The sequence below is a fragment of the Stegostoma tigrinum genome, chromosome 28, assembly GCF_030684315.1.
Source record: "Stegostoma tigrinum isolate sSteTig4 chromosome 28, sSteTig4.hap1, whole genome shotgun sequence".
Classification (NCBI taxonomy): Eukaryota; Metazoa; Chordata; class Chondrichthyes; order Orectolobiformes; family Stegostomatidae; genus Stegostoma; species Stegostoma tigrinum.
Window position 1 is genome coordinate 18422992 of NC_081381.1, and position 27615 is coordinate 18450606.

General features: G+C 43.1%; 1 protein-coding gene across 9 annotated transcripts in view; it reads left to right on the forward strand.

The window, feature by feature from the left end:
- The window catches only part of agrn (agrin), a 545020-nt gene that overhangs the window by 244911 nt on the left and 272494 nt on the right, over positions 1 to 27615 (forward strand). The window contains exon 1 of one of the 9 annotated variants that reach the window (XM_048561790.2): positions 24620 to 26469. The exons of 6 other annotated variants lie outside the window; for them this stretch is intronic. In XM_048561790.2, the coding sequence (XP_048417747.2) occupies positions 26307 to 26469 (163 nt within the window). In that variant the 5' untranslated portion in view covers positions 24620 to 26306. Of the gene's footprint in view, positions 1 to 24619; positions 26470 to 27615 lie in introns of those variants that run through there. 2 more of the 9 variants (XM_048561793.2, XM_048561794.2) reach the window with 2 other exon arrangements.

The window sequence follows — 27615 nt, forward strand, 5'->3', positions numbered from 1 at the left end:
ACCTGTCTCCTCCTTAAATTTAGCGATCCATCAAGATGCAGTCTGCATAAACCTTCTTTCCCTCACCTCACTCACAATAAAAATAAAACTTGCTAAGCCAGAATATTTGTTCTGAAGTACGGTAGAATAAAACCTGTGGCTTGTTGACACATTTTTGTTTTCAGAAATAGCACTGAGCATTCCCAAGAGAACCAATTCCTGCCAATGTTGGCACACAGCAAGATCCCACAAGAAGCAATGAAATGAGTGAGCAGTTGCTATTTCTTTGGTTTAGGATAGAATGCTGGCTAAGGAACCAGTTAAACATACTAGCTCACTCCCCAAATGGTGATAGGCTCTTTGTTACCTGATGGCACTACAAGATACGCCACTGTTTACTGAAAGTTGCTTCAAACCTCAGTGCAGCCCATGTGTTTTGGCTCCTGGGTAAGTCTTAACCCATTGCTTTCTGCCTCAGGGATTGAAATCCTTACAGCCCTGCTAAGCTGACACACAGATATTCAGGGTTTCATTTGTATTTTGTCCAATTCTTAACTCAAAACAATATTGAATGTACAACACGGGAGCCAGCCATTTGGCCCAACTGATTCATGTCTGTACTTTGATTTAATTTATTAATGTCACATGTACCTAAGTACAGCAAAAAGTTTTGTTTTGCATGCAGTACAGGCAGACCATATCATACAGAGTGCATTAGGGTAATAGAACAGAGCAAGGAATACAATGTCATGGCAGAGAAGGTGCACAAAGAGTGAGATCAACATTAAATTTATCATTTGAGAGGTCCATTCAGAAGTCTAATAACAATGGGGATGAAGCTGTTCTTGAATCTGTTGGTACATATGTTTAAGATTTTGAACCATCTGCCTCACGGAAGATGTTGGAAGAGGTTATAACCGGGATGGGAGGGGTGTTTGATTAGTGGCAGTGGTAAGTATGGATGCAGTCAGTGGTGCAAGGTTGGCTAGTTGATGGACTGAGCTCTGTTCACAACTGCCTGCAGTTTCTTGTGGTCCTGGGGAGAGCAGTTACCGTCCAAGCCATTATGCATCTAGATAGCAAGCTTTCTAAGATGCATAAATAAAAATTGGTAAGATTTATCCGTATAAGACTGCCATCCCTCCTCATTTAACCTCATAAACATAACGTTCCCCTCCTGTTCCTATGTTTACCGAGCTTCCAACTTCTATGTGTTGTTTGCTGAAACCACTACTTGTGAGACTAAGTTTCATAACCTAAGCACTTTCTGAGTAAATGAGTTTTTTTCCTGAATTACCTAAAGAATATTCATATTGCACTTGAAACATTAACTTTGTTTCTGTCTCCGCATTCTCTATGTTTGTTTCTCCAAAATTCTCAATTGGTTTTATTTATGGTCCCTTCGTTCTGGCCTTCTCTCCAAATGATGTTGGAACATCATTGAACTTGTGTATGATAAAGGTACGGTCACTTATGGAGTACTGTGTACGATTCTGGTTATCCTGCTACAGGAAGGATATTATTAAATTGGAGAGGATTCAAAAAAGACCTACCAGGATGTTGTCGGCACTAGAGGGTTTGAGAATGAGGAGATGCTGGAAAGGCTGGAACATTTTTCATTGGAGCATAGGAAGCTGAGGAGTGACCTTATGTAGGTTTATAAAATCATGAGGGGCATGCATAAGGTGAAGAGCCAAGGTCTTTTCCCTAGAGTAGGGGAGTTCAAAACTAGGGGCGTATTTTTAAGCTGAGGGGTGAAAGATATAAAAGGCACCCGAGGGGCAATGTTTTCAGAAGATGATTAGTATATGCAATGAACTGCGGCACGGTGCCTCAGTGGTTAGCACTGAAGTCTCACAGTGCCAGGGACCCGAGTTTGATTCCCCCTCGGACAACTGTCTGTGCGGAGTTTGCACATTCTCCCCGTGTCTGTGTGGGTTTCCTCCAGGTGCTCCGGTTTCCTCCCACAGTCCAAAGATGTGCAGGCTAGGTGGATCGGCCATGCTAAATTGCCTGTAGTGTTCAGGGGTGTGTGGGTTATAGGGGCATGGGTCTGGGTGGGATGCTCCAAGAGGCGGTGTGGACTTGTTGGGCCGAACGGTTTCCACACTGTAGGGATTCTAAGGCGGTAGATGCAGGTACAATTACAACATTTAAAAGACATTTGGACAGGTACATGAATAGGAAAGGGTTGGAGGGATTTGGCGAAACGCAAACATGTGGGACTGGTTTAGTTTGGGAAACGTGGACAGCATGGATGAGTGGGATGAAAGGATCTGTTTCTGTGCTGTATGGCTGTATGAAATCATGTCCACCATGTCTACACCAACAGGTCTCCACATCATTTCCTCTGACTGCTGTTTGTTGGGGACATTGTACATGTAAATGATATGTTTTAAATGTGCACTTGCAATGCCAGGTCTGGCAAGGCTATCAGACAAGTGCAAGAAAATGGGATTAGAATAGTAGGGTGGTTATTTTTGAGCTGGGCTGAAGGGCCTTTTTTTTTGTTGCACACCTGGGTGACTTTAGTTTCTCTGGTCCTTCTGTGTTAACTGCCATAAACACAGACAGGAAAATTCTTTCGTTCGTCTATTTCACTTTGGCATTTCAATGGATCAGGTTTCCAACTTCAGTGTAATAAGTTAGAGTTGTAACTTTTAGCAACTTTTGATACTAGTCTAGGGTGACTAACAGGTAGACTAGCACCAAACTAGCACTAGCACTAGACGTAGCCAGGCCGCTGCACTAAATGGACTCTAACGAGACTCGCTGTTCGTTGCAAAGAACTGGGGGTAGGTGTGCTGAGGAATTACAATGGATGAGAGCGAAAACCTAAATGCGGGTTTTCACCAACAGCAGCTCACCTGTAATATGAGTGAAATCCAGCAGGTGGCAATAGAGGACCAGCAGTGTGGGAAGTGTTCTGAAGTCAAGGAGGACTATTATTCCACACTTCGAATTAAAGGATGATTTTTAAATTGCAGCCTCTAAGCAATTAATTGATGCCAACTTTGATTTGCATAATTTTCCCACAATTTCAATCGTGTAAAACACTGATAACAGCTCCATATTTTTATCGTGGTTTACAATGCAGGAGGTCATTTGACCCGTTGTGCTGATTTTACTTATGCATAGGATGATCCAAAATGATCCATCCCACCTTACAGCAATAAAAGCTGCTGAACTGCTTTGTTTTCACTTCATCACTAGATCGCTGCTTGAGCTTAGTGCATGCTGGCATTCCTAGGATGCCAAATATAATTATGTAAATATCACAGTTTTTCATAAAATCTGTACTGCAACAGATGTTGAAGCTTGCCACTAACCTTGGAGCTCCATGTCCCACTGACTCCTCACCATCTCTATTTGTTCTCTGTACCGTTTTCTCTCTCTTCCTCCACCTGCCCCCCCCAACCACATGCTCCCCTCTTTCTCTCTCTCTCCTTGTACCCTGTCTCTCCGCTCACAGTCTCCCCCCCCCCCCCAACACTCTGGTGCTCACTCTCCCTTTGAACGCTTTCTCTTTCTGCCTCACGCTCACTCTCTCCATCTTGTGCTGTCTCTTCCCCCCCCCCCCCCCCCCGGCCGCTCTTGCTCCCCTATGAAATTACTCTGACCCCTTGCATGCACTCTGCCTCTCTCCTTGCACTCAGTCGCTCCCCTCATTGCCTCTGCCCCCATACACTCTATTTGCCTTGTGCTCACTCTATCCTTTTAGCTCCCTCTATCCCCCTCACTCTTCCTCTCTCTCCCTCCTCTCACACTCTATCCACTATGTCCTCACTTTCCCCTTAGTGCTATTTCTGTCTCTCTCTCTTTTCTCTCCTCCATTCTTCCCCATGTGCACTCTATTCCTCGCAGGTTTACATTTTATCTCAGTTGCTACCTCACCCTCACAGTTGCTCTCTCTCCTGTATACTCTCTCTTTCTCTCCCACATCCATCGCCTCCATGCACTCTCTCTTTCATTCTTCTACCTCTGTACCCTAGTACTCTGTCGCCTCTGCCTTCCGTTGCTTTATCTCTCTCTCTCTCTCTCTGTCTCTCTCTGTCTCTGTCTCGTGCTAATTCCTGCCTGAGTCTCCTGACCATGATGCTGCCATCTTCCTCTGGAACTTTCTGGAACAAACATACTCAAGGATGACCAAATAAACAAATAATGATAATTAATTAATATTGCGACAGAAGATCAGTAAATTAGACCTTCAAAGGGATTATTTCTCTAAGAATGGTGTTAGTCTTTCACTGAGCATGACATTTAGAGAGAATGATGCAGGGAAACATAGTATTTCTTTAGCACCTTTCACAACCTCAGGATGTTTTGTTTCACAGCCAGTGAAGTATTTTTTGAAGAGCAATTACTGCTGTTCAAATGAAATTTATGATATAATCAGTCAATTTGCTGTAGTTGCGTTAACTAAAAAAATCACTTTTCCCCTTATCTGCGTGTGCCCCCTTTTGCTGCCTGATTCTTTTCCATTATCTTTCCTTTTGCCAGTTTTTTGCTAATTCTTTTGATCATTTGCATCCCCTGCTGCATTGTTTTAATTCTTCCTTTACATAGCTGTGTCAACAAAGGCTCTAAAAATAGAAAACATTGAAACCTTAGGTAAGAATGAACAGATGATTTGAGACAACATGATTTGTGCAATAGAATCATATTATGAATCCTTGGCTGGCCACCAAACCTTCTAATGGATTCAGCTCAGCATGGGTTTGTTTGTACAACTATGAAAGGATTGTTTATCTTTGCAAGTTTATTTTGAGCTTGTGATAACTTAGTCGTTCTTTGAAATGTGTTTTTAATCACTTGATAAAGATGTTTTGAGAGAATTGAAGTTTTCCTTGCAGTGGGAGTATGGATTGTTGTGTTTGTTTGACAGTTTCATGAGCATTTCATAAAATGGTCAATGTTACTATATGGCCTATTGGTTCTTTGTCTAGTGGATACTATATGAATGCATTTGGATGTGTGTAAGAGTTATGAAGATTAGGGGGTTTAACAAACATTTAAAACGCCTGCCTTCTTTGGTTTTGTCCCTTTCTGTCTCTTGATCGTTTGCTCATCTGGGTACATGGTGTCTCAGTGGTTAGCACTGCTACCTCACAGTGTCTGAGACCCAGGTTTGATTCTATCTTTGGGCGACTGTGTGTGGAATTTGCACAGCCTCCCTGTGTCTGTGTGGGTTTCATCCAGATGCTCTAGTTTCCTCCCATAGTCCAAAGATATTCAGTTTAGATGGTTTGGCCATGCTAAATTGCCCATGGTGTTCAGGTATGTGTAGGCTAGGTGGATTAGCCAGGGAAATGTGGCATTACAGGGAAAGGGTGGGGTGGGGTGGGTCTAGATGGGATGCTCTTTGGAGAGTCAGTGCAGAATTGATGGTCAGAATGGCCCGTTTTCTTACTGTAGGGATTCGATGTCTCCTCCTGAGCACCAACTCAGTGGAAATAATATTCTGTCTGCTGTAGATGAGAAAGATGTTAACTGATGGATTCTTTTTTAAAAAAATGAATCTAAGTGCAGCTGGGAGAGGTTTTCCTTGCAGGTTGGTAGAACGTTGGGCGTCATACTGCCGATGAAAGGTGGCTAAACACATTTCCTCATTCCAGACCCTGCAGAGAGCAGCAGTGTTCATTAGACAATGCTGAGTGGGCTTGTGAAGGTCACAAACTGCAACACGTTTCGGTCTAAAACCTACATCCACTCAGGTATCTTGCTGCTGAGTTTTCAGTGCTGTCAGCGTTCAGTGGAAGATTTTGGGAGCACTTTCAAAGTATGAATGGAGGATGAATTAGGAAGAGAATTGTTGCGAGAACGAGGCTCTTCCACATAAACTCATTTAGGTGTTGCAGCAACTTTGCTTGTCATCCAGCAGCAGTTTAAAACCCATCGACATTTCACTTATCGATTTCCTTTCTTGCCATTCGTCCACGTTGAGGTGGCAGGACGGGGACTTCCAGCACCTGGCTATTCCATACCTGTTGCAGAGTTAACACTATTTCAGTCCTTTCTGACCATTGTGGCAGTGCATCCCCACCCCAGGGAAGGAAGGGACTTGCATTTATGTAGTGCCCTTTTCACAACATCGGGCTTCGAATCCAGAGGAGTATTTTTGAATTGGAGTTGCTGCTGTAATGTAGGAAATGTGATGAACAAAAAGCTACAACCAGCTGCAATGTGAGATAGTCCCTTAGTTAATTTCTCTTAAGCAATGTTGGTTGAGCGAAAAATATTGGCTAGGACATTGGGGAGAACACTACTACGCTGCTTTGAAACATTTCCACAGGATCCTCTACAATGGCCAATAAAAGGTACCTTTCACAATTCTTTAACGATTCAATTTAATCACAACTGATGTGATTTAACCTCAACTCCACATTCCTGCATATCGCCAACAATCTTACGTCATAAAAACCAAAAGAACTGTGGATGCTGTAAATCAGGAACAAAAACAGAAGTTGCTGGAAAAGCTCAGCAGGTCTGGTAGCATCTGTGAAGAAAACTTCAGAGTTAACGTTTCAGGTCCCGCGACCCTTCCTCAGAGCAGAATCTTACATCACTCTGGTTTATCAGGAATCTCTCCCCCTCTACCCTTAAAAATATTTAAAGACTCTGCATCAACCATCTTTTGGGGAAGGGAATTCAATCCTCAGAGAGAATATGATGCTTCCTCGTCTCTGTCTTAAATGGGTGCCCCTTTATTCTTATCAGAGGTATGCAGGAATGTAGAGTTGAGGCAAAGCTCAGCTGTGATCTTATTGAATCGTGGAACAAGCTTGAAAGGTTGAGTGATCTATTCCTGCTCCTGTGGATATGACCTCAAGATGTGTCTAAGTTTGTCACAGCTGATCAAATACTTTTCAGGTTAAGTTACTGCTGTAAATGTAGAAAACTTACACAGCCAATTTGCCCACAGCTAGCTCCCACACCAGATAGTTTTTATTTTTTTTTGTCAGCGGTGTTGGTTGACAGACATGGACATTGGCCAAACATCTCCTCCCCTTTCATCAGATGTTGTGCAGTCAGATGCATTCACCTACAAATCAGGGTTTGGGATTTGTTTAAGACACTCCCTTTGATGGTGGATATCATTGTCACCAGAATTTCAGGAGGGTTAAGATTTGCGACATGCGCAAATAGTGATAAAGCTTGCAAAGCCAATCAGTGGTGGAGCCAGCCTCGCCAGGGGAAAGACATCCTTCATCTTCAATGTGATTAAACAGCTTTAATTGGGGAGATAAGATGGATCACGTTAGCGTTTCAATGTAATCTTCGAATGTTCAAACAAAAATAAATCTTCTCTAAAGCCATATTAAATGTCTCGGTCAAAGTATGCCGTGGAAAATCTAAGCATGTCACTTAAAACTGTGAGAATCTGCCAAGACTGCATTTTCCTAGAATCTATGACTTCTGTTACCTGCTGCCTATACCCTAACCCAGAGCAAGATTCAAACACTTATTTGTTCACATATGCTGGCCACTGTTTCCCCAACGTTTCCAGTTTCTCATTTTCATCATGTAGGTGGTTAGGCTGGGGGCGAGTTAGGTGCTGCAGAATTCCCAGCCTAAACCTACCCCTGTAGCCATACTAGATAATCAGAGGGTTAGCTAGGGTGGATAGGGAGAGCCTTTTTCCTAGGAAGGTGACGACGAGCACAAGGGGGCATAGCTTTAAATTGAGGGGTGAAAGATATAGGACAGATGTCAGAGGTAGTTTCTTTACTCAGAGAGTAGTAAGGGAATAGAACGCTTTGCCTGCAATGATAGTAGATTCGCCAACTTTAGGTACATTTAAGTCGTCATTGGATAAGCATATGGACGTACATGGAATAGTGTGAGTTAGATGGGCTTCAGATCGGTATGACAGGCCGGCACAACATTGAGGGCCGAAGGGCGTGTACTGTGCTGTAATGTTTTATGTTCTAGATAACAAAGTGTGAAGCTGGATGAACACAGCAGACCAAGCAGCATCTCAGGAGCACAAAAGCTGACGTTTCGGGCCTAGACCCTTCATCCTAGGACCCGAAACGTCAGCTTTTGTGCTCCTGAGATGCTGCTTGGCCTGCTGTGTCCATCCAGCCTCACACTTTGTTATCTTGGATTCTCCAGCATCTGCAGTTCCCATTATCCCTGTAGCCATACTCTTTATATGGCTGGGTCAGTTGAGTTTCTGGTCAATGGTAACCGTTAAGCAGTTGATAGTGGGGGATTCAGTGATGGCAACACCATTGATTTACAGAGGGTGATGGTTGGGTTCTTTCTTATTGTCAATGGTCAATGCCTGACAGTTGTGTGGCACGAATGTTTCTTGCCATTTGTCAGCCTAAACTTGGATGTTGACCAGGTTTTGCTTCATTTGAACCCAAATGTCTTCAGTATCTGAGCAGTTATCCATGTATGTGTGAATGATACTGAATATTGTGCAATCGCCGGCAAGAATCCTATTCCTGACTTTACATTTTTTTATTAAAACAATTTTTCTAATCAACCTGTTCAGAGATGTTATTACACACCTCTGGAGCAGGTGGTCTTGAACCCAAGTCTCTGGGTCCAGGGGTAGGGGTACTACTATTGAGCTACAAGAGGGTCCTTCAGTTATGAATGAAACAAATGAAGTCATTGGACCCAAGACACTAACCTAAGGAACTTCTGCAGCAATACCTTAATTTATCTCCAACAACCCCAACAGTCTTCCTTTGTGAAAGTATGATTCCCACCAGTGGGAATTGTTCCCCAGATTCTCATTGATTCTAGTTTGATAGGAGTCCTTGTTGGCACACTTGATGAAATGATGACTTAAAACCAAGGGCAGTCACTCTCACCTTGCCTTTGAAATTCACCTTCGTTGTCCACGTTTGGATCAAGGCTGTGATGAAGACAGGAGTCGAGTAGCCGTGGTGGAACCCATCGCTGGGCAAATTATCGCCTTATAAGTGCTGCCCCAACAACATTGTCAGTGACCCTTTCCATCACATTGCTGAAGATTGACAGGATAGATTTGACTGGGTTGGATCTATCTTGCTTTTCCTAAACAGGACACCTGGACAATTTTCCATATGGTCGGCTAGATGCCAGTATTGTTACTGTGCTGGAAGTTCTAAGCTAGGGGTGTGACCAGTTCTGGAGCACAAGTCTTCAATCCCAGTGCTGAGACATTGTTTGTGCCCATGGCTTTGCAAGATCCAGTGTCTTCACGATATCCCTTGTGACCTCCTCAGCTTTCAAAGCCTACTACAAGTATGCATGCCTCCATGCCTGACTACTCTGTTCCATTTCACCTGTCACTGCCAATCATGGGTTGGGACAACAGGGTACAGCTCTGTAATTTCCTGCAAATTTGAAAACTCTATACATCTCTGTCTGTCTCTTCTGTGAAGACCCACCCTTAGATCCTGTGTTTTTGGTTGAGTTTTCATTTATCTGCTCTAATATTTTCCCTTCATTGATTCAGTTTCAATTTTCAGCTGATCTTTGAAATGCCTTTGGATTGTCTCTTCCCTTCATTGAGAACCAAGTTATTGTTACCTGCACAGATTCTTCTGTTCCATTGAATGCTACCTGTTCTGAGCTTGGTCACCAGGTCAGACTAGCTCAGTTTAACCCAGGTCTGTCCTGTGGCTCATGAAATGAGACAAAAGACAAAGTGAATTCCTGATCAGCACAGGTCAAACATAAACTGACGTGTGGCATCTCCAAATGCTTCACCTGCTACAACAGCATAATTATATTCTTGAAGCTTTGTCTGAATCGTGAGGGATAATTTAAAGCAACTCCTCAATAGACAGGCATCTTCGGATTTTTAGCATTTTAATTTTAAAGACAAATTAAATTGTGACCTTTTATTAAAGATTCATTTTCAATTACTCAGCAAATTGGATGATATGGCAATCAGCCAATTAATTTCTTACTTTTTTTTCATAAAAGTCTTCCATCTCTGCCGCAATGGTTAGGAATCGGCTCAGTCTGTTTTCAAGGGCCTGTGTGGAAGTGGAATGCTCTTGTGCAGCCCAATGTATCTGCTGCTGGGGGGTTCATCTCCAACCTTTAGAGCATTTGCTGCCTTGTAGTGAGATACTCGGTGGGTGATATCTTCAAAAAAATTAGAACTCTGTCTGATGTCAGTGACACTTGCATCAGCAGATATGCTAGAGATTCCATTTGTATATTGCTTCGCTTCCTACCGTCTCAAATGTTTACGGAAATCAGGCAGTCAGATTTTTGATGTTACTTTGGCTCCATGTTTGCCTGATTGGAAGTCTGCATCATTAACTTGCAAGCCTCAGGGAGAGGTGTGTGGGGATATATCACTGTCCAGGACCATTTGCCTAGGGACAAAGAAAAGGAGATTGACAGCAGGGCTAGGCTGTTAAAAGCCAATCTATCAGAAATCCCACTTAAAAGGGGATGAGCACATGAAAGGACATTTCTGTTCACAGCGTGTCATCTGCAGTAAGTGAGATAGGCATTAGGTAACAGTTTCAATGAATGTTTCTCTTCTAACAGTCAGTGTAGCTCCTTAAGTGCTTATTGAAGATGTTTAATGTTCGGCTGTTTATGTGTTAATATCTTTTTGGTGTCTGAAGCATATTGGATTGGTCCCTGGCATTGAAGTAAAATTCAGAATCATAGCAATCACAAGAAGAAATCGCCATCCTGTACAGCCCCATTGAAAACCCACCCACATGAGATTTTGAATTCTCTCATAAGTGCATGGCCATTGTTGTCAGCTGTGACTCACTTGTTTCGAACTCACAAGGTTTTAACAACATTTAATTCATTCACAGGATGTGGGCATCACTGGCTAGGCCATCCAACCCAACTCTTACTCCATTATCCTTTCATCTTTATCCCCCCAACCCAACTCTTACCCCCAAAAACCAACTCTTACCTCAACCTCAAGATAATAAAATGTGAGGCTGGATGAACACAGCAGGCCAAGCAGCATCTCAGGAGCACAAAAGCTGACGTTTCGGGCCTGCTCCTGAGATGCTGCTTGCCCTGCTGTGTTCATCCAGCCTCACATTTTATTATCTTGGAATTCTCCAGCATCTGCAGTTCCCATTATCTCTTACCTCAACCTCAACGCTTATCCACTTCTCAACTCTTACCAACCCTAAACCTCTTTCCTAACCTTAACCTTGTTCCCAACCCTTACCCCTTTCTCACTCTTACTCCCAAACCCAAACCTTACACCCAACCCCAACCATTACCCCCAACTCTAACCCTTACCCCCAACCCAACTCTTGCCCACAGCCCCAACTCTTCTCCTAATCCCAACCCTTACCCCCAACCCAACCCTTAGCCCCAACCACAACTCTTACCAGCATTGGGATATAGGAAATGTAACATGTCAAATCTGGAATCAGAGTCTTGATTGTTTTGCCACCCATGCAACATTAATTCTTGAACAACTGGGGAATTAAAGTCACAGAATTTTTAAGCAAGGTTTGCACTCATACCCACTCATGAGTAAAGCAAGATTTTGTTAATGATTTTTGATGATCTGCCTTCTCTCCTTACGTGTCTCTGTGTCGCATTTTGCTTTATAACAGTCCTCGGGATATTTTATCATGTTGAAATCATTTGGTCATACCACTGGTGCCAAAGGATATTGGAGCAAGACGGGAAAATTATGTTGAGATAGGAGCTCAGCCATGATGTTATTAAATGGCAGTATAGGCTTGAGGGCTGAATGGACTCCACATGCTCTTGGCTCCTATGTCCCTGCACAAATACTAGTCATTTTATAAATAAATGGTGCCATTACTGACGAGGATGCTAGATTACAATCCACTTTAACGTGCTTCATTCTTGTCAGTTAACTTTGTCCCATCTGGTAAACATTTATTTGCGTGCACTGTTGTCAGACGGTAGTATTCTGTGAATTTGTCAATATTTGACCTTTCCTGGGTCATACTTTAATCCAGTAACACCAGCAAAGAGGAGCAAATGGACTTCTGACCTGGGCAACATGCTCAGAATAGCAGCGTGCACTCAGTCACAGTGAAGGGGCAGGACACTACTGTGAGACACAGAGTCTAAATGGGAGCTAGAGATAGCAGGGGAAAGATTCATTAAGGATAGAGCAAATGAAACTGGGAAGGTTTCACTGATTTTCTCGAGGCATTTCATTGTACAAACTTGGTCAATCAGTCGTTTCAATAGAGTCGGAGATAGTGGGTACTGCAGATGCTGGAGAATCTGAGATAACAAGCTGTAGAGCTGGATGAACACAGCAGGCCAAATTTTGTGCCGAATAAAGCTGAGTTGTATTGTGAGTTCCTACGAGGAATAAAAAACAGGAGAGGTCCTTTACAGGTCTGGGAGATGGAGGATCTGAGCTGGGATTGTAGTGCCAGAAGATGTCGGTGCATTGCTGCGAGTGTGTGTTTTAGGAGTTGCAGGGAGAAACGCTTCTGAAGGATCTCAAAGTTCTGGATGTAGACATTGTCACGGTTGGGACCAAATTGGGAAGGCCTGAATGTGGACTGTAGTCCATTGGAGATGATCTGGTTTTGTAGGCAGGTACTAAGAAAGGTGATGTGGCTGTGGTACCTGGTTTGCTTCTGGATGTGGTAGATCAGTTTCAAGGCCAAAGAGATTACAAGAGAGTTGCAGCAGGAGAGAGATCCACTGAGGTTTATTTGGAGGGAGGAGGGTAACTTCTTCAGGGTAGGCATCCTTAGAAGAGGCTTTGCTGTGGGGTTAAAATTGTTTCAGAGATAGTAGGAACTGCAGATGCTGGAGAATCTGAGATAACAAGGTGTAGAGCTAGATGAACACAGCAGGCCAAGCAGCACCAGAGGAGCAGGAAGGCTGAAGTTTCGGGCCTAGGCCCAAAACTTCAATCTTCCAGCTTCTCTGCTGCTGCTCGGCCTGCTTTGTTCATTCAGCTCTACACCTTGTTATTTCAATAGAGTTTTATGTCTTGCTACAGAATGGAAAAGGAAAAATAATTCTACTAATGACTTTTCTGAGAATTAGCATGTGTACTCAAATGCATCTAAATTATTATTTTATTTTGAAGTCACAAGAAATGGCAACGGACGCAGATTAAAATATTAATTTAAAGTAAATGATAACAGATATATGTCTGCCAGTTTGTCTGGTCGGTAAAGCTTGTGATTTCAAATAAACCTGTTGGACTATAACCTGGTGACTCCTGACCTTGTCCGCCCCAGTCCAACACCAGCACCTCCACATCCTGCTTTTTGGTGCTACTGTTGGTGTGTCTTTTTCTTCTGTGCTGTTCTTTTGTACCTTTCACTTCCCACGCACGTTGCACATTAGATCAGTTCAAATAATCAACAGCAGTATTGTCTTGGTGTGTGATTGAGAGGGAAATTAACCAACTCCCCCTCCATTTTGGCTGAGAACAGCCCTTGATCTTAGACTATTTGTCCCTGACCTTTTGGCCTCTTGCTGTGCACTTACTTAGTTGGTTGTGTAGTGCAAATCCCTCTGGTATCTCTGATTAGCTCACCCCCACTCAGTTGGCTGTACTTCTCTGAATCAGTCAGAACCAAACATTTGGGCCAAGCTGCTGTGCTACTTTGAGCCAGTAGGGGCAGTGGGTGTAATGTCATCAAATGAGAAGACCAGAGAAAGGCTTGCCTTTATATAGCACCTCTCACACTCTCACTGGTTGTCCCAAAGCACTTTACAGTCAATGAAGTATTTTTGAAGTGTAGCTACTGTTGTAATATAGGAAACCTGTCAGCTAACCTGTAGGGTGTTGGGGAAAGCTGCCCTGGCTCTTCCTGAAGGGAATCTACTGCATCTATCTAAGAGGGCAGCCAGGACTTCGATTTAAAATAGAACCCGTAAAGTATGGAAGTAGGCCACTTGGCCCATCGAATCAACACCAAGCCTCCAAAGAGCATCCCACCCAGAACAATCCCTCTACCCTATCCCTGTAATGCTGCAATTCTCATGTCTAATCTACTTATTGTGCATGTTGCTGGACACTATGGGAAATTTCAGCATGGCCATTCCACCTAACGTGCACATTTTTGGATCGTTGAGAGGGAACCCACACAGACACATGGAGAATGTGCAGATCCCACACAGACAGTCACCTGAGGGTGGAATCAAACCCGGGTCCCTGGTACTGCGAGGCAGCAGTGCTAACCACTGAGCCACCATGAGCCCCAAGCCTCCCATCTCATGTGGATAACAGTGCTGCTGAGGGTGTGGCATGCCCTTATCACAGCAATGGTTTGTTAGATTAGAATTTTGTACTGAAGTGGGTCTTGAGAACCTACAACCCTCTAGTTCAGCAGCGAGACTGACAGCGAAGGCAATGAGATGAATGAGACGGAAAGCTATATTATTAACTTAAGTTAGTGCAGACTTCCCAGCGAATCATAAGGGCCTTTCATTCTGCATCATTAAATCATAGAATCTGACAATGCAGGAGGAGGCTATTCAGCCCATTTTGTCTGCCTAGCTTATTGAAAGTCCTAGTCAGTTTGTCTCATTCACTGATTCTTTCACCATAATCCTACGATTTTCCCCATTCAGGCAGTTGTCTTATTTCCCTTTTGAAAATCACCATTGAATCTACCTGATCACCAATTCAGGCATGTATTTCCAACTTTAACAATTCACTGCTTCATGAAAACAAAATCTCCTCCAAACCACGTTCTTTTGTTAATCAGAGATATTAAAACTAGTCTGGCTCACTTTAACTCTACATGGGGATAGTAGGAACTGCCGATGCTGGAGTCTGAGATAACATGGTGTGGGGCTGGATGAACACAGCAGGCCAGGCAGCATGAGAGGAGCAGGAAAGCTGACTTTTCAGGTCTGGATTTTCTGAAGAAGGGTTCAGATCCGAAACATCAGCTTTCCTGCTCCTCTCATGCTGCCTGGCCTGCTGTGTTCCTCCAGACCCACACCTTGTTACCTTTGACTACCTGTTGTCCTGTCCAGCCCAACGTTTATTTAGTTTGTCGCATCCCTTTGCCAAAATTTAGTACCTTCAGGGAATTTACTGCTTAATCCCAAAAACAAGCACCTTTTATGTGGAGTTTGTGTTCTGCATCTGTGGTACACTACAGCCAAGAGCACAGTGTTCAAACAGAAAATCAATCATTAAGGAACGCATTAACTGTGGCTCAATGGTGCATTTCAGTGTGACATACACAGTGCTTCATAATTCCCAAAGGATTCCTAGTTGCTTTTTCCAAGCATTTGTGCTGCTGCATTGCACTGAGCGCAGAGACCTGTAACTCATTGGTCACTGAATTTTAGTTATGACTGGCACTTCTACCAGCAGCTCTCCTTTAGCTGCAACCTCTGTGTTCACATTTACAATGCACTCTACTGTTGCAAAGCATTAATAAATTTGCGGGAACAGTGGAATTAATATATTTTCTGTTCCTTCAAACCCCTCAATTCCTGTTTTCCTCATGGATGCCGCTCCACAGCTGATACACTGGAGGTGCAAATATACCGCTAACAGCCCTTAGTTTAAAGTTTGGTTGATATTATATCACTGATCTTGGTCACACCTGTCACCATTTTAGCCCATTTTTTCCAACCGCATGGTGGCTCAGCGGTTATCGCTGCTGCTTCACAGCGCCAGGGACCTGGGTTCGATTCTAGCCTCGGGCATTTGTCTGTGTGGAGTTTGTCCATTCTCTCTGTGTCTGCATGGGATTCCTCTGCGTGCTCTGGTTTCCTCCCACAGTCCAAAGATGTACAGGTTAGATGGGTTGGCCATGCTAAATTGTCCTGTAGTGTCCAGGGATGCACAGGCTAGGTGGCTTAGTCATGGGCGATGCAGCCTTGCAGGGATAGAGTAAGTCTGGGTGGGATGCTCTTTGGAGAGTCAGTGTGGTATGATGGGCCGAATGGCCTGCTTCCACACTGTTGGGATTCTATGATAAGGGAAGAGGTGTCTTTTGAATGTTGGGGTTTTAAAGCATGATTTACACACTGGTGTTTCTTAAAAAAAAATACGTGAATGAATGGTTGTTAATATATATTCGCCAAAGATGAAAAGGAGAGCCAACACATTGGCTTGACTTGCCTGTTGATAAGCACCTTGCTCTGAGTGTGTTGAGCAGTCTTTGATCCCTTCCACCTCTGGGAGATATTATTAGAGACGAAGGCACAGTAGATTGTCAGGTCCACGAAAGATGTAGTCAGTTAGGTTTTTAAAGTAAAGCTGAGAGGATAAGCTTTGGCTACATTCAGAAGGCAAACAGAGATTAGGAATTCCTTTGAAGATTTGTAAGTAGTTTTGACCCACTCCTGAGGCAGGTAATTCATTATTTTTCTATTATTAAGATAAGTTGCATTGTTTGAATTAATTTATTTCCATCATCACCATTGTTCTGCGTGTTCATCCTGCTGTGAAATAAATTGGATTAACTGTTCCTATTTGACCTTCTTGTGGCAAGTGTTTTGTTTTCAGACTGGGTTTGAAAGCCTTCCTGTAAAAGACTGACTACTTAGATCAGATCACAAGGGGATGCTATTGTACACCTCAGCTTATCAATGTTATATAACAGACAGTGTACACTGCAGCATCTTAGTGTCATGCTGCCACACTGCTTGTGGGAAGGGCTCATGGTACTGTAATCCGAGAAACAATAGTTTAACTTTGTAGCCAGTGTCATTCACAGACTATTTGCTAATTTTATTTGCAGATTGAAACATGGCATTTATGTTCATGCACATTGCTGCACAATGAAGTGTGCATTCATCACCTTAATAACAGACGTGTGTGGTGCACTGGCTACAGTGAGGAGCAATGCTCCTGCATCCTGATTTTTCAATATTAATGCAGGAGGTCAATTCACTGGTCACTGAGCTGCATAGGCAAAGGTAGTATGTTATTGTCAGCCCGGACATGCTGGAACTGGCTTCAATTCCTTGAGCTAGAGAGGGCAAAGTTTTTGGACTGGATTGATGTCCTCATCTTGTACGTAGACACAGGGTGATGATGGTTTCCTGGTTGATTGTCCATCCCTCCTTATCAGAACAAGCTACATACCTTCACTCTCTTACAATTTAGGTGAGGTACTGGAAGGTACAGAAGAAATAGGAGTAGACCATACTGACTGTCCTGTCTACTCCCCCTTTCAATACAATCGCAGCTGATCTCCGGCTCAGCTCCTCTTTCCCATCTGCTCCCCATAGCCCGTAATTCATTGAGGAGCCAAACAAACGCATGTCCCAGCCTTGAACATATTCAGCAGTGCAGCACCACCATATGCTGCTGTAGAGAGTTCCAAAGGTCATAATCCTTTGCGTGAAAAGATTTCTGTTCACCCCAGCCCCATGTTCTAGACTCTCCAGCCTGCAGAGTAACTTCTTGGTGTCTGTTCTGTCAGGCACCTTCAGAATCCTGTATGTTTTAATGGTATCACCCCGTTATTCTTGTAAACGCTGGAGAGTAAAAGCCCAGTTGACCCAGACTGACCTACCAGGGACCAATCGACTGAACCTTCACTGTACTGTTTCCAATACAGGTATTTAAATATGGAAACAGCCATACTCCCTGTGTAATTTTACCAAAAACACTGCGCACCAAGAGAGGTGGCCTGCTCCAAACATTGGCTGACTGAGCATAACTGATCAAACTCAATCATGGGATAACAAACTGTGGAGCTGGATGAGCACAGCAGGCCAAGCAGTGCTCCTAAGATGCTGCTTGGCCTGCTGTGTTCATTTGTTATCTCTGATTCTCCAGCATCTGCAGTTCCCATTATCTCTGATACAAATGCAATCATGGAATCCCTACAGAACAGAAAGAGGCCATTCAGCCCATTGAGTCTGCACAGATAGCATTCCCCCGTCATGGCAACCATGAATTGCAAGTAACTAGTTTAATTGCAGTCAGCCATCCCAGAATGCAAGTGACCAAACCTCGAAAGGCAAGACAAGAAAATGAGAGAGAGAAAAATGAATTGCACTTCAGCACTGGATTTGAGAACTTTTCAAGTGTAAAGTTTGAAATTGGTTTCCAATATTTGCTGTCCGAAACCACCTGCTGTGAAACTCGGTGTGCAATTCTCTTAGTAGTTTGGCATATCCTAGTAATAGGATCACAGTGGCAAGCTTTCATAAGTAGTTTCCCTCAGTTATAACTAAAGTTAAAGTCTGGTGAGTTTTAAAATAACAAAAGATTGGCTGCTACTGTACTCAAAGGAGTTGCCACACTTCAAGAAATGTCTGAAGCATTACAGAGGCAGATAGGGAAATGATAATGGATTTGACAAAGAAGTACTGAATCTCTATGTCAGTATTTAAATAGGTATTCATATGTTAACAATAGATTACTTAAGCACTGAGTTAACAAAGGTTCTGTAAAATTGCTATTTAAAATGTTTTAAAATATTGTATGAGAGAAATGTATTCCATAAGTTACCTCTCACTCTTAGCTCCTTCCAACATTTTTGTTTTGGCATATCTACTTTGTGATCTTCATTTATATTCCAAATCCTTGAAACTAGTTCCATTATCTTCTGTTTTATTGATGGCAAATGGAAGTGTGCAGCATTGTGTGATCAGCGAACTAGACCCAGAAAACCCTTGGTGGGATTCCTTTGTATTAGCTGCCATTTGCTCAGTGGTAGCATTCTTGCCTGTGAAGCAAAAGGTTTAGATACACTGCATAAATTTGACCATCCATCTCAGACTGACACTCCAGCGCATTTCTGAGGAAGCACTGCACTGTCAGGGTGTACTGACTTTCAGATGAGACACCAGATGGACAACCTCTCTCTCCTTTCATGTGACCATGACGTTCCCTGTCGTACTGTTTAATGAAGAACAGGGCCATCCTCACAGTGCGCTGACTAGTATTTCATTCTTGTTTAGCACCTGAAACTAAAATAGATTATCTAGTCATTTATCTCATTGCAGTTTGTAGTGTCTGAACTGATCCGTTTTCCACATTGTAACAGTGATCATATTTCAAATATTAATTTGCTGTAAAGGGCATTAAAAAAATAAATTGTACTATATAGGCATCCTTGCCTGGTTCAGCACTTATTTCCCATCCCTGCCAAGAGGGCAGCTAAGAGTCAATCATATTGCTGTTGGTTTGCAGTTATAGATAAACCAGACCAGACCAAGTAAGGATGGTAGCTTCCCCACCATTGTTAGTGAAACAGACACGTTTCTCCCCTCAACAGTAACTTCAGACTTTAATTAAATTTAAATTCCATTATCCACCATGGTAGGATTGGAACCCAGGTACCGCAGAACATTGCCTGAGTCTCCAGATTAATAGTTTAGTGATAATACCACCAGGCAATCACATCTCCTGTCAAGCTGTCCTTTGGGAACATCATGAGAAGCACAATGGAAAGGCAAGATCTTTATGTACTTCTCAGCAGTGCAAGGGTTAAGCCATTGGAAAATGCATAAAATCAGACAATGGTTACAGCACAAAAGAATGTTTGCCTTCTATTCTGAGCCATGAATTTGAGTGGCAGTTCAGCCTGTCACCAGCAGATTCAGCTGAGTTAGTTTGATAATGTCAAATAGAAATCTATTCCTTTATAGGCAAGAAATAAAATCAACAAAATGCCTTCCCACCTCTAGAATGGCCTCCTGTCAGTAATTTACAGATTGACCTACAGGTGGTTCTGGAGAATCCTGCAGTGGCTCTGTCTGTCTTCCCGGCTGCAACAGTGATAACTGCATCAATTACTGAAAGTAACATTTTGTAGAAAGACCTTTAACTTGGAAATTATTTGCATTTTAATCTTGTGTTCCTTGCAACATTGCACAAATGGATAATCCAGAACCAGTTACCGAAAGCTCATCCCCTGCTCAAGTATCAAATACTGTGCTACTGGCTTCCCGAAGCCTGCTGATTGTCAGGACTGCTTTCTCTCTTTGATTTCACAGTCTGGTCACCATTAGATCAAGCAAACAGTGATTCTATTAATGACTACATAAGAATCAAAAGAACTGTGGATGGTGTAAATCAGGAACAAGAACAGAAGTTGCTGGAAAAGCTCCACAGGTCTGGCAGCATCTGTGAAGAAAAAAAAACAGAGTTAACATTTCAGGTCCAGTGACCCTTCCTGGTACTCCGAGGAAGGGTCACCGGACCTGATACGTTAACTCTGTTTTTCCCTTCACAGATGCTGCCAGACCTGTGGAGCTTTTCCAGCAACTTTGTTTTTGATCGTGATTTTATTAACAGACTTTTTTTGTACAGAAGGGAAAGAAGCCCTGAGAGGTTCACAAAATGCAAAGGTAACTATTGGCTAACGTGCGATGAGAGGTCCTCCTATTTGAGACCTTGACATTGCCAAGGAGTAGGTGTAACCACAGTGGTGTGTATTTTCTGTATAGAGGCTGTAAGAGGCTTTAGTTGGGAGTGATGAAAGGACATACATCGGAAGCTTCCTTTGATGACTATTGACACTATAGTCAATTGCAAAGTGGAGATGTGGGGAACTCAGATGCTAGCTATCCACCATCAGACCATCAGTAAGCTGATTATGGACCATCTAGACATGTTTGTTCTTTAAGTAACATTGAGAAAACATTGACCTCTTGTCTAGGATTGATACTGTAAAACTTAATGTAGAACTTTGACACCTGTCTGAATGTGTTCTTTTGAATACAATTTAGTTTTTATTGTATGAATTCTAGGGACTTGTGCCCACTGCTGTTTGGAACTGTTGGAAGGAGGTATAGTTGACTTTGGACACTGACAAAATGTGTTACTCAGGTTAGGCAACAATCATCCAAAGTTCCATTTTTGTAACATTGTCATTCACATTTTAGTAGCTGTACATGAATCTCATTGGAGACTAATAGGTGACAGATAGAAGAATCCTTTATTCCACAGCTCTGAGATAGATTTAAGCTCACATCCCAAGGCTAGAAAGCAGAGATACGATGGCATGGTGGCTCGGTGGTTCGCACTGCTGCCTTACAGTGCTAGGGACCTGAGCTCAATTCCACCCTCAAGGCTCTGTGGAGTTTGCACATTCTCCCCATGTCTGCATGGGTTTCTTTCAGTTTTCTGGTTTCCTCCCATAGTTCAAATATGTGCAGGTTAAGTGGATTGGCTATGGGAAATGCAGGGTTACAGGAATGGTGGGGGGGTCTAAGTGGATTGCTCTTTTGAGGGTCAGGGTGGGCTCAATGGGCTTAATGGCCTGTTTCCATAGAGTAAGGATTCTACACCTTACACATGCATTTACATAGTGTCTTTCATAATCTCCAGCCACTCCACTGATATTGAAGTACATCAGGAAGTTAGCTGTGTGTTGTAATCCATAGGGTTAGGATAACTACCACACAGAAGGAGGTCATTTGACCTGCCGAATTTCTGCTGGCACTCTACAAGAACATATGTAATGCACGAAACAATTAGGCTAACTTGTGCACAGGACACTCAAACAAATAGCAATGACATAAAGACCAAATGAACTGTCTCTGCAATTAATGGAGAAATAAATATTAAATCCCCTGTTCTTAAAATAGTAGCTTTCGATAAGGAAAGCACCACCTCAGATTAAAATTTCATCCAAGAAACAGCACCTCTAACAACTCAGCACTCTTTCTGACTGTACTGAATTGCCTGGGGATCAAGGTGCTGGAGTGGGACTTGACCTGAGAGCCACTGACTCAGTTGTGAGAGTTACCAAGTCAGCTGCAGTTATTTTCAAGTGTTGACCATCCAGAACCTCATTGTTGTTCAGTGTAATTTGTTTCCTATAGAATGAAGGGTTCCAAGCCCTTTGTTTAAATATAGAGTGTACTTGATGTTTAACACAAATAATGTATCACTGATGTTATGCAACAGTCATCCTAAGATCCGCTTTTATAAGATTTCCATTCACAATGTAGATTTCAGTACCCATTTTTTTGTGCAACACAAACTGAATTTGCAGGTTTTGAGCAATTTAGGCAACTTCATGTCCTCATGGGTAACAGCAAAAACAGAAAATGCTGGAGAAACTCACCAGGTCTGGCAGCATCTGTGGAGACAAAGCAGAGCTAATGTTTTGAATCCAGTGATTCTTCATTAGAACTGAAGAACGATTACAACAACAATTGCTGTTTTTGTTTCAGATCTTCAGCATCCACAGTTCTTTATTTTATCTTCGGTGAAAGGCGGCGACATTAAATAAACGGGCATATTGAGTTGGCCAGACCATGGATAGGCACTTAGGGGAGAGCGGAATTTGAGCTACTGAAACTCCAGCTGAATCACAGCAGTTATTCACTTTTTGGCAAATTGTGGTGATGTCCAGTAATTAAACAGATGGACTGATCAGCCATTTAGGATCTTATGCTATTTTGTGCATGTTATCAGGGCTTTTCATGTTTTTGAAAATTGACACCCACTGAGCACTCAGTTCTGCTGCAGGGTCAGGTGCAGTAAGTGGCTTTGTAGGTGTTTTCGAGTCTTCAGTCAAGTCTTTCAAATGCATGATCTCCAGTGACCTTATACTGCTGTCATTATTGTCTGTTAATGTACCAGCAAATTTAGTTTTGCAGGGAGCAGGAAATCAGTTTTAAAGCAGAAGTTAAGGATGGATGCTCAAATGTTAAGCCCACAATGTGATATCTGCTAAATCTCTTGTAGATTCACTCTTGTTTGCACCAAAAGTGAAATCATTTTCCAAGGTATGCCACATGTCTAAGTTGAATCCATGCTTTTCTGTTAACTCAGTCTTTCTATTGAATTGATGGAAAGATCAACTCCCTGTCTCTTCGAATGTGGCACCACGAAACAAAGCAGCTAATTGACATGCCAACCATCAGCACAATTCATTGTTGGGAAGCGTAAATCCTTTGTTTTTTTTCCTTATAACATGGCAAAGCCAGTGTAACAAAAGTGAATCGATTCAGTCAAATGTCTAGCTAAAAAAAAATGCTCTGGTGTTTCATTAAGAATGGATCCTTATCCAGAAATTAGTTGCTATGAAGCTCGGTAGATATACATTAATCATATACATTAATGGTTTTTTAAAAAAATCATGGGATGTGGCATTGTCAACATTTATTGCCCATCCCTAACTGTCTGTGGCGTAGCTAAGAGTCAACCATATTGCTGTCAATCTGGAGTAGTTTGTGGCCAGACCAGATGAAGGTGGCAGATTTCTTCCCTAAAAGACATTACCGAGCCAGTTCAGTTTTTACAACTATTAACAGTGGCTACATGTTCACCCTTAGGCTCACTTTTTAATCCAGATTTTTATTGGATTCAAATTTCACCGTCTGCCATTCTGGGATTTGAAACTAAATCCCACAACATTAGCTTGGGCATTCTGGATTACTAGTACAGTGACACTAACATCTGAAAAGTTGCTCCTAATTTAGTGGTCACTCATAATTAGACTGATTTACTGAATCAGCCTAATTTACACTGCGTGATAGAATGGGGGGCTAGGGAACTGCGTTTGTGTGGTCATTTGCTGGTTTGTGAGTCCTACTGACAGTCGAGGCTATTAATGTTACAGAGCTGCACCACTGATACAAGTCGGGCTCAGAACTTGATTTATCTCTGAAAACAAAAACTGCTGGAAATCACAGCAGGACAGGCAGCACCCATGGAGAGACAGAGGGAGAGACGGAGACAGAGATCAAGCTAACGTTTCGACTGGAGATGACTCTTCATTAGAGCTGACGTGAAACATGGACGAGCATTTATGCTATAATTGGGGGAATGGAGTGCAGGGGAGAAAGGATATTGATAGTCCAGATTAAATGATCAGAGCATGATGCTCGACACCACGTCAGCTCTGATGAAGAGTCATCGAGGCTCGAAATGTTAGCTTGCTCTCTCTCTCCACGGATACTGCCTGACCCGCTGTGATCTCCAACATCTGCAATAATTTGCTCCCGCTCAGCATTTGACTATTCTGGCTGCAAACTGCCCAGGTAGGAAGAGCCAGTGTGAACAACCCCAGCCGCACAGGGAGGATATATGAGCTCAACAATAAATCAATGCGAGTTACAATGGGCGGCCTTGGATTGGTTCAGGCTGTTGGAGTGTCATCAGGAAATTATAAAGAAGAAAAACAGCCACCTTTAAAGCAGAGACGATGCCTGATGAACAATGTGTACTGCCAGTTCACAGAAAGGTAGCCCTCTATCCTCTAGTGAAAGTAACAACTCTGAGATGCTTAGCCATGAATATATTATGCAAAACATTCACCTTATTGTGGGCACTTAACACTATTGTACTGCAGGAGAGTAGCCACAGTTTTAAATCATGGGGATTAATTCCGATAAGTTAGCCCCACCTGACTCCACAGAGTCCGAATTGTTGGGATTCTGGGTTTTGTGTTTCCCCTGACAGCTGCCAGTCTAGGCTGAACCCATAAACTGCTTTGTGAGCTCTGGCTCGAAGCATTTCTGGTTGCTCCGGGTGCCGAGGGAATTGGAGACCCGGTCGCGTGTTAAAAGGCTTTCTATTGTGTGTGTCTGCCTGCCCGCCCGCCCTTGTTCTGTTGCATCCTACATTTGGACAAGGACAAAATTATTAACGCGACTGTTTGAGCAAAGTGCACAGCCGTCGGAAAACTACGAAACAGCTGGTGCTAACTCCACCCTTCGCCTTACACTGCTTTTTTTTTATTTCCCTCTCATTCTATCTCAACCCCCACCCCCTTCTTTTTGTCTCCACGTCCGCCCTTTAAAATGTGAAGTTTCTGTCTGTCAATGAGAGCAGCGTCTTCAGTTGATGAAGGCGTTATGCTGCTGAGGGGCGGGGAGGGGTGCAGACTGAGTTTAGCGGCGAATGGAGCTGCTCCGGATTAATTCTGTCTCTCCCTTTTGCACACTCCGCTCCCAGCGGAGGTTGAGGAGAGGATTCTCTCAAGCTCCTCTTTGTTACTAACGGCTGTCTGATTGCAGAGCGGAGAGGGGAAAGCGTTTTGAGTCTTTTTTTTTGTTTTGGAAAAGCAGGAGTGTAAAGCTGGAGAACTCTTGTTCGGTGTGTCGACTGTTCCGAGGGCTCGCTCGTCCTCATTACCTGCTTTGGAAAGGAGATACCTACCTCTGGTGCTCAGATTGCGGAGAGAGAGAGAGGAAATTTAAAACAAAAACTCAGCGGCGTTTCTGAAGCGAGAAGAGAAAGCTTTCAATCCGGAGGTGAAAACACGCAGAGATCGACCCAATTTCACCGCCACTTACAACCGAGGACTTTTTCTTTTCAGCTTCAACTGGTGAAATTTCAGCACTTTGGAATTCTGAAACCAGCAAAATGACACACCAGCGAGCCAGGCATGTTCCAGGGATGAGCTCTGTTTGAGACACTTCTGCTAATTGAACATGGAAGGGGGGAATCACCAGCTGGATTGTCTGTGTGTGTCTCTCTCTCTCTCTCTTTCTCTCTAAAAGCACCAAACTTGGTTCCTGTGGAGCTGTCCATCTTTTCATGCGTCTGTGGAGTAACATGTAAGCTGAAAAAAAATTGCACCTTTCCAATTGTTCCCAGCCCTTGTCTCAGAAATAAAACTCAAGGCGAGATATGAAGACCAGGTGCAATAAGGACTGACTGGCCTGATGCTGCAAAGTGAGGCTGGGTTTTGAGAAAGAACACGGGAGAGATTAATGCTTGCTCGGTTTCTGTGACGGGAAGTGTTGAAGGGGGGGGGGGGGAGTTGCGGTAAAACAAGGGGCTGCGAATATTTTCCCCAGAACGCTAATTATTGACGGCTTCCTTGGTGTTTGGGCTGCGAGATTTGCACTGTAGAGCTGTTCGACAGAATCCCACTTCTGTCGTCCCTTTTAAAAACGACTTGAGCTTGGCTCACGAGTGAATGAAAATAGAGGCGAAAAGGCACTTTTACTTAATAGTGCATAAAGAGGAGCGTGTGAAAGAAGACCATTCTCTGCCAACACGTTCTGATGGTCAGCAGACCCTAGGAAGCCATTGTGTTTGCGTGGTGCCTTTTCCTGGTTTAAGTTTGAAAGGGGTAGCGGCAGATTGCTGTCGGCCTGGCAGCCCTTTCAAATGCAGTGTGGACCTGTTGGCCAGTTGTCATTGCTGTAATAGAACTGACGTCTCCACAACATGTGCCGCTTGAAGACTGGGGATTGTTTACTTTTCACTGGTGGTGTGCCTCCAGAAGGGAATTGAGTTCATATCAGTGGCTGGGTTAATGTAACATGGAGCATTTATCTCTGGGATTGTGCTAACTGAAGAGAGGCAGAAGATGTTCGACCAGCTTTGGCCTGTTCATTACAATCTTAAATGCCATGCCAGTGAACCAGGAGCAGGTTGGATGAAAGTGCTGATTTGAGAAGCTGTGTTTCTTGCCTTGAGACCTGGGAACCTGGAATCGTCTTCATCTTGGGTTGCCAGGACAACGGCGTGTAGCATGACTGGGGGCCGCTTTCCCCCAGGACCTGCACACCAGGGCAGGCTGTACCAACACAAAGTCTCCCTGGTCGTCCGCTACTTCATGATTCCCTGCAACATCTGTCTGATTCTGCTGGCTACCTCGACCCTGGGATTCGCTGTCCTACTCTTCCTCAACAATTGTATGTTGCCTATTTTCCCACCTTCCAAATGGTGTTCCCAGCTGAATGTAGAATTCAGCAGTAATCTGTGTTTTAAACTGTCATGTTGCTCATGTGTGACTGAGTTACATCATTCATTTGGGTTACTTTTTTTTAATCTCTGTCTCGCCAGTTGCACTTGTAGTTATTGTAAAGCAGGTGGCATAGCTACGCTTATTTCATGCCGAAGTCTGGATTTTAGCTGATATTGTACTAACTGGGATTCGTTTATCAGAAGGAACAGCAGTTAAGACAGTAGACTTTTACACCCCCACCCCACCAAAAGAGAGACCAATAAATGAGTAGCATTGGGACAGCAGAGACAATAGCCCAGAAAACTCCTTTTGTGAAGTGAAACTGATCAACAGGAACTTATAGGTCATGGGTCTCTTCTTTGGAGAAATTGCAGGGAAGTGAGACTAAGTGGTGTTCAAACAGCTAGTATGGGCATGGCGGGCTAAATGATTTCTGTCTGTACAGTGAGATTCTGTTATTAAATGTTACTGCTCCCCAGTCCCTGCCTCAAGCCATCCTGCATAGACACACCAGCTACACAAAACACATTGTATGATGAAGCCTGTAATGGACCAGGTTGGTGACATTCCATGCCACAGTATGTAGTGAAATTATATGTATAATTTACACTCAAGGTGACTGCATGAGTTCATATTAGTATATATGGATCTGGAAGCAGCATTAAGCAGAGGCTTTACGAAGGGAATGGTTTTGGGTGAGGTTGTTCGAGGTCTGTTTCTATCTTGACATGGGATGATAGGGGATGGGGCGGGGGGGTGATTTTAGTAGAGGATTGTGGGAAACTAATTTAAAAGTAAAGGCAATGAACAGCAGCCCTGTAACAGACTATATTAAAGAGCATAGCTTTTAGGTGCTTAGCTCTCCCATCTGAACCCATTCCAAATGGGAACATTTAGCAACTACTTCAAAGGTCTTCACTATGTTTTTGATGTCGATCTGTCACTGCAGTCTTCAAAGGAATAATTGCAATATCATAAGATCCAAAGGACATTCTATATGTAAATGTTATTCTTTTGAAGACGCGATCATTAAAAGGTTTTAATTAACATCTTCGCAAGTATAGAATACAATATGGTATGATTTAAAGCAAAT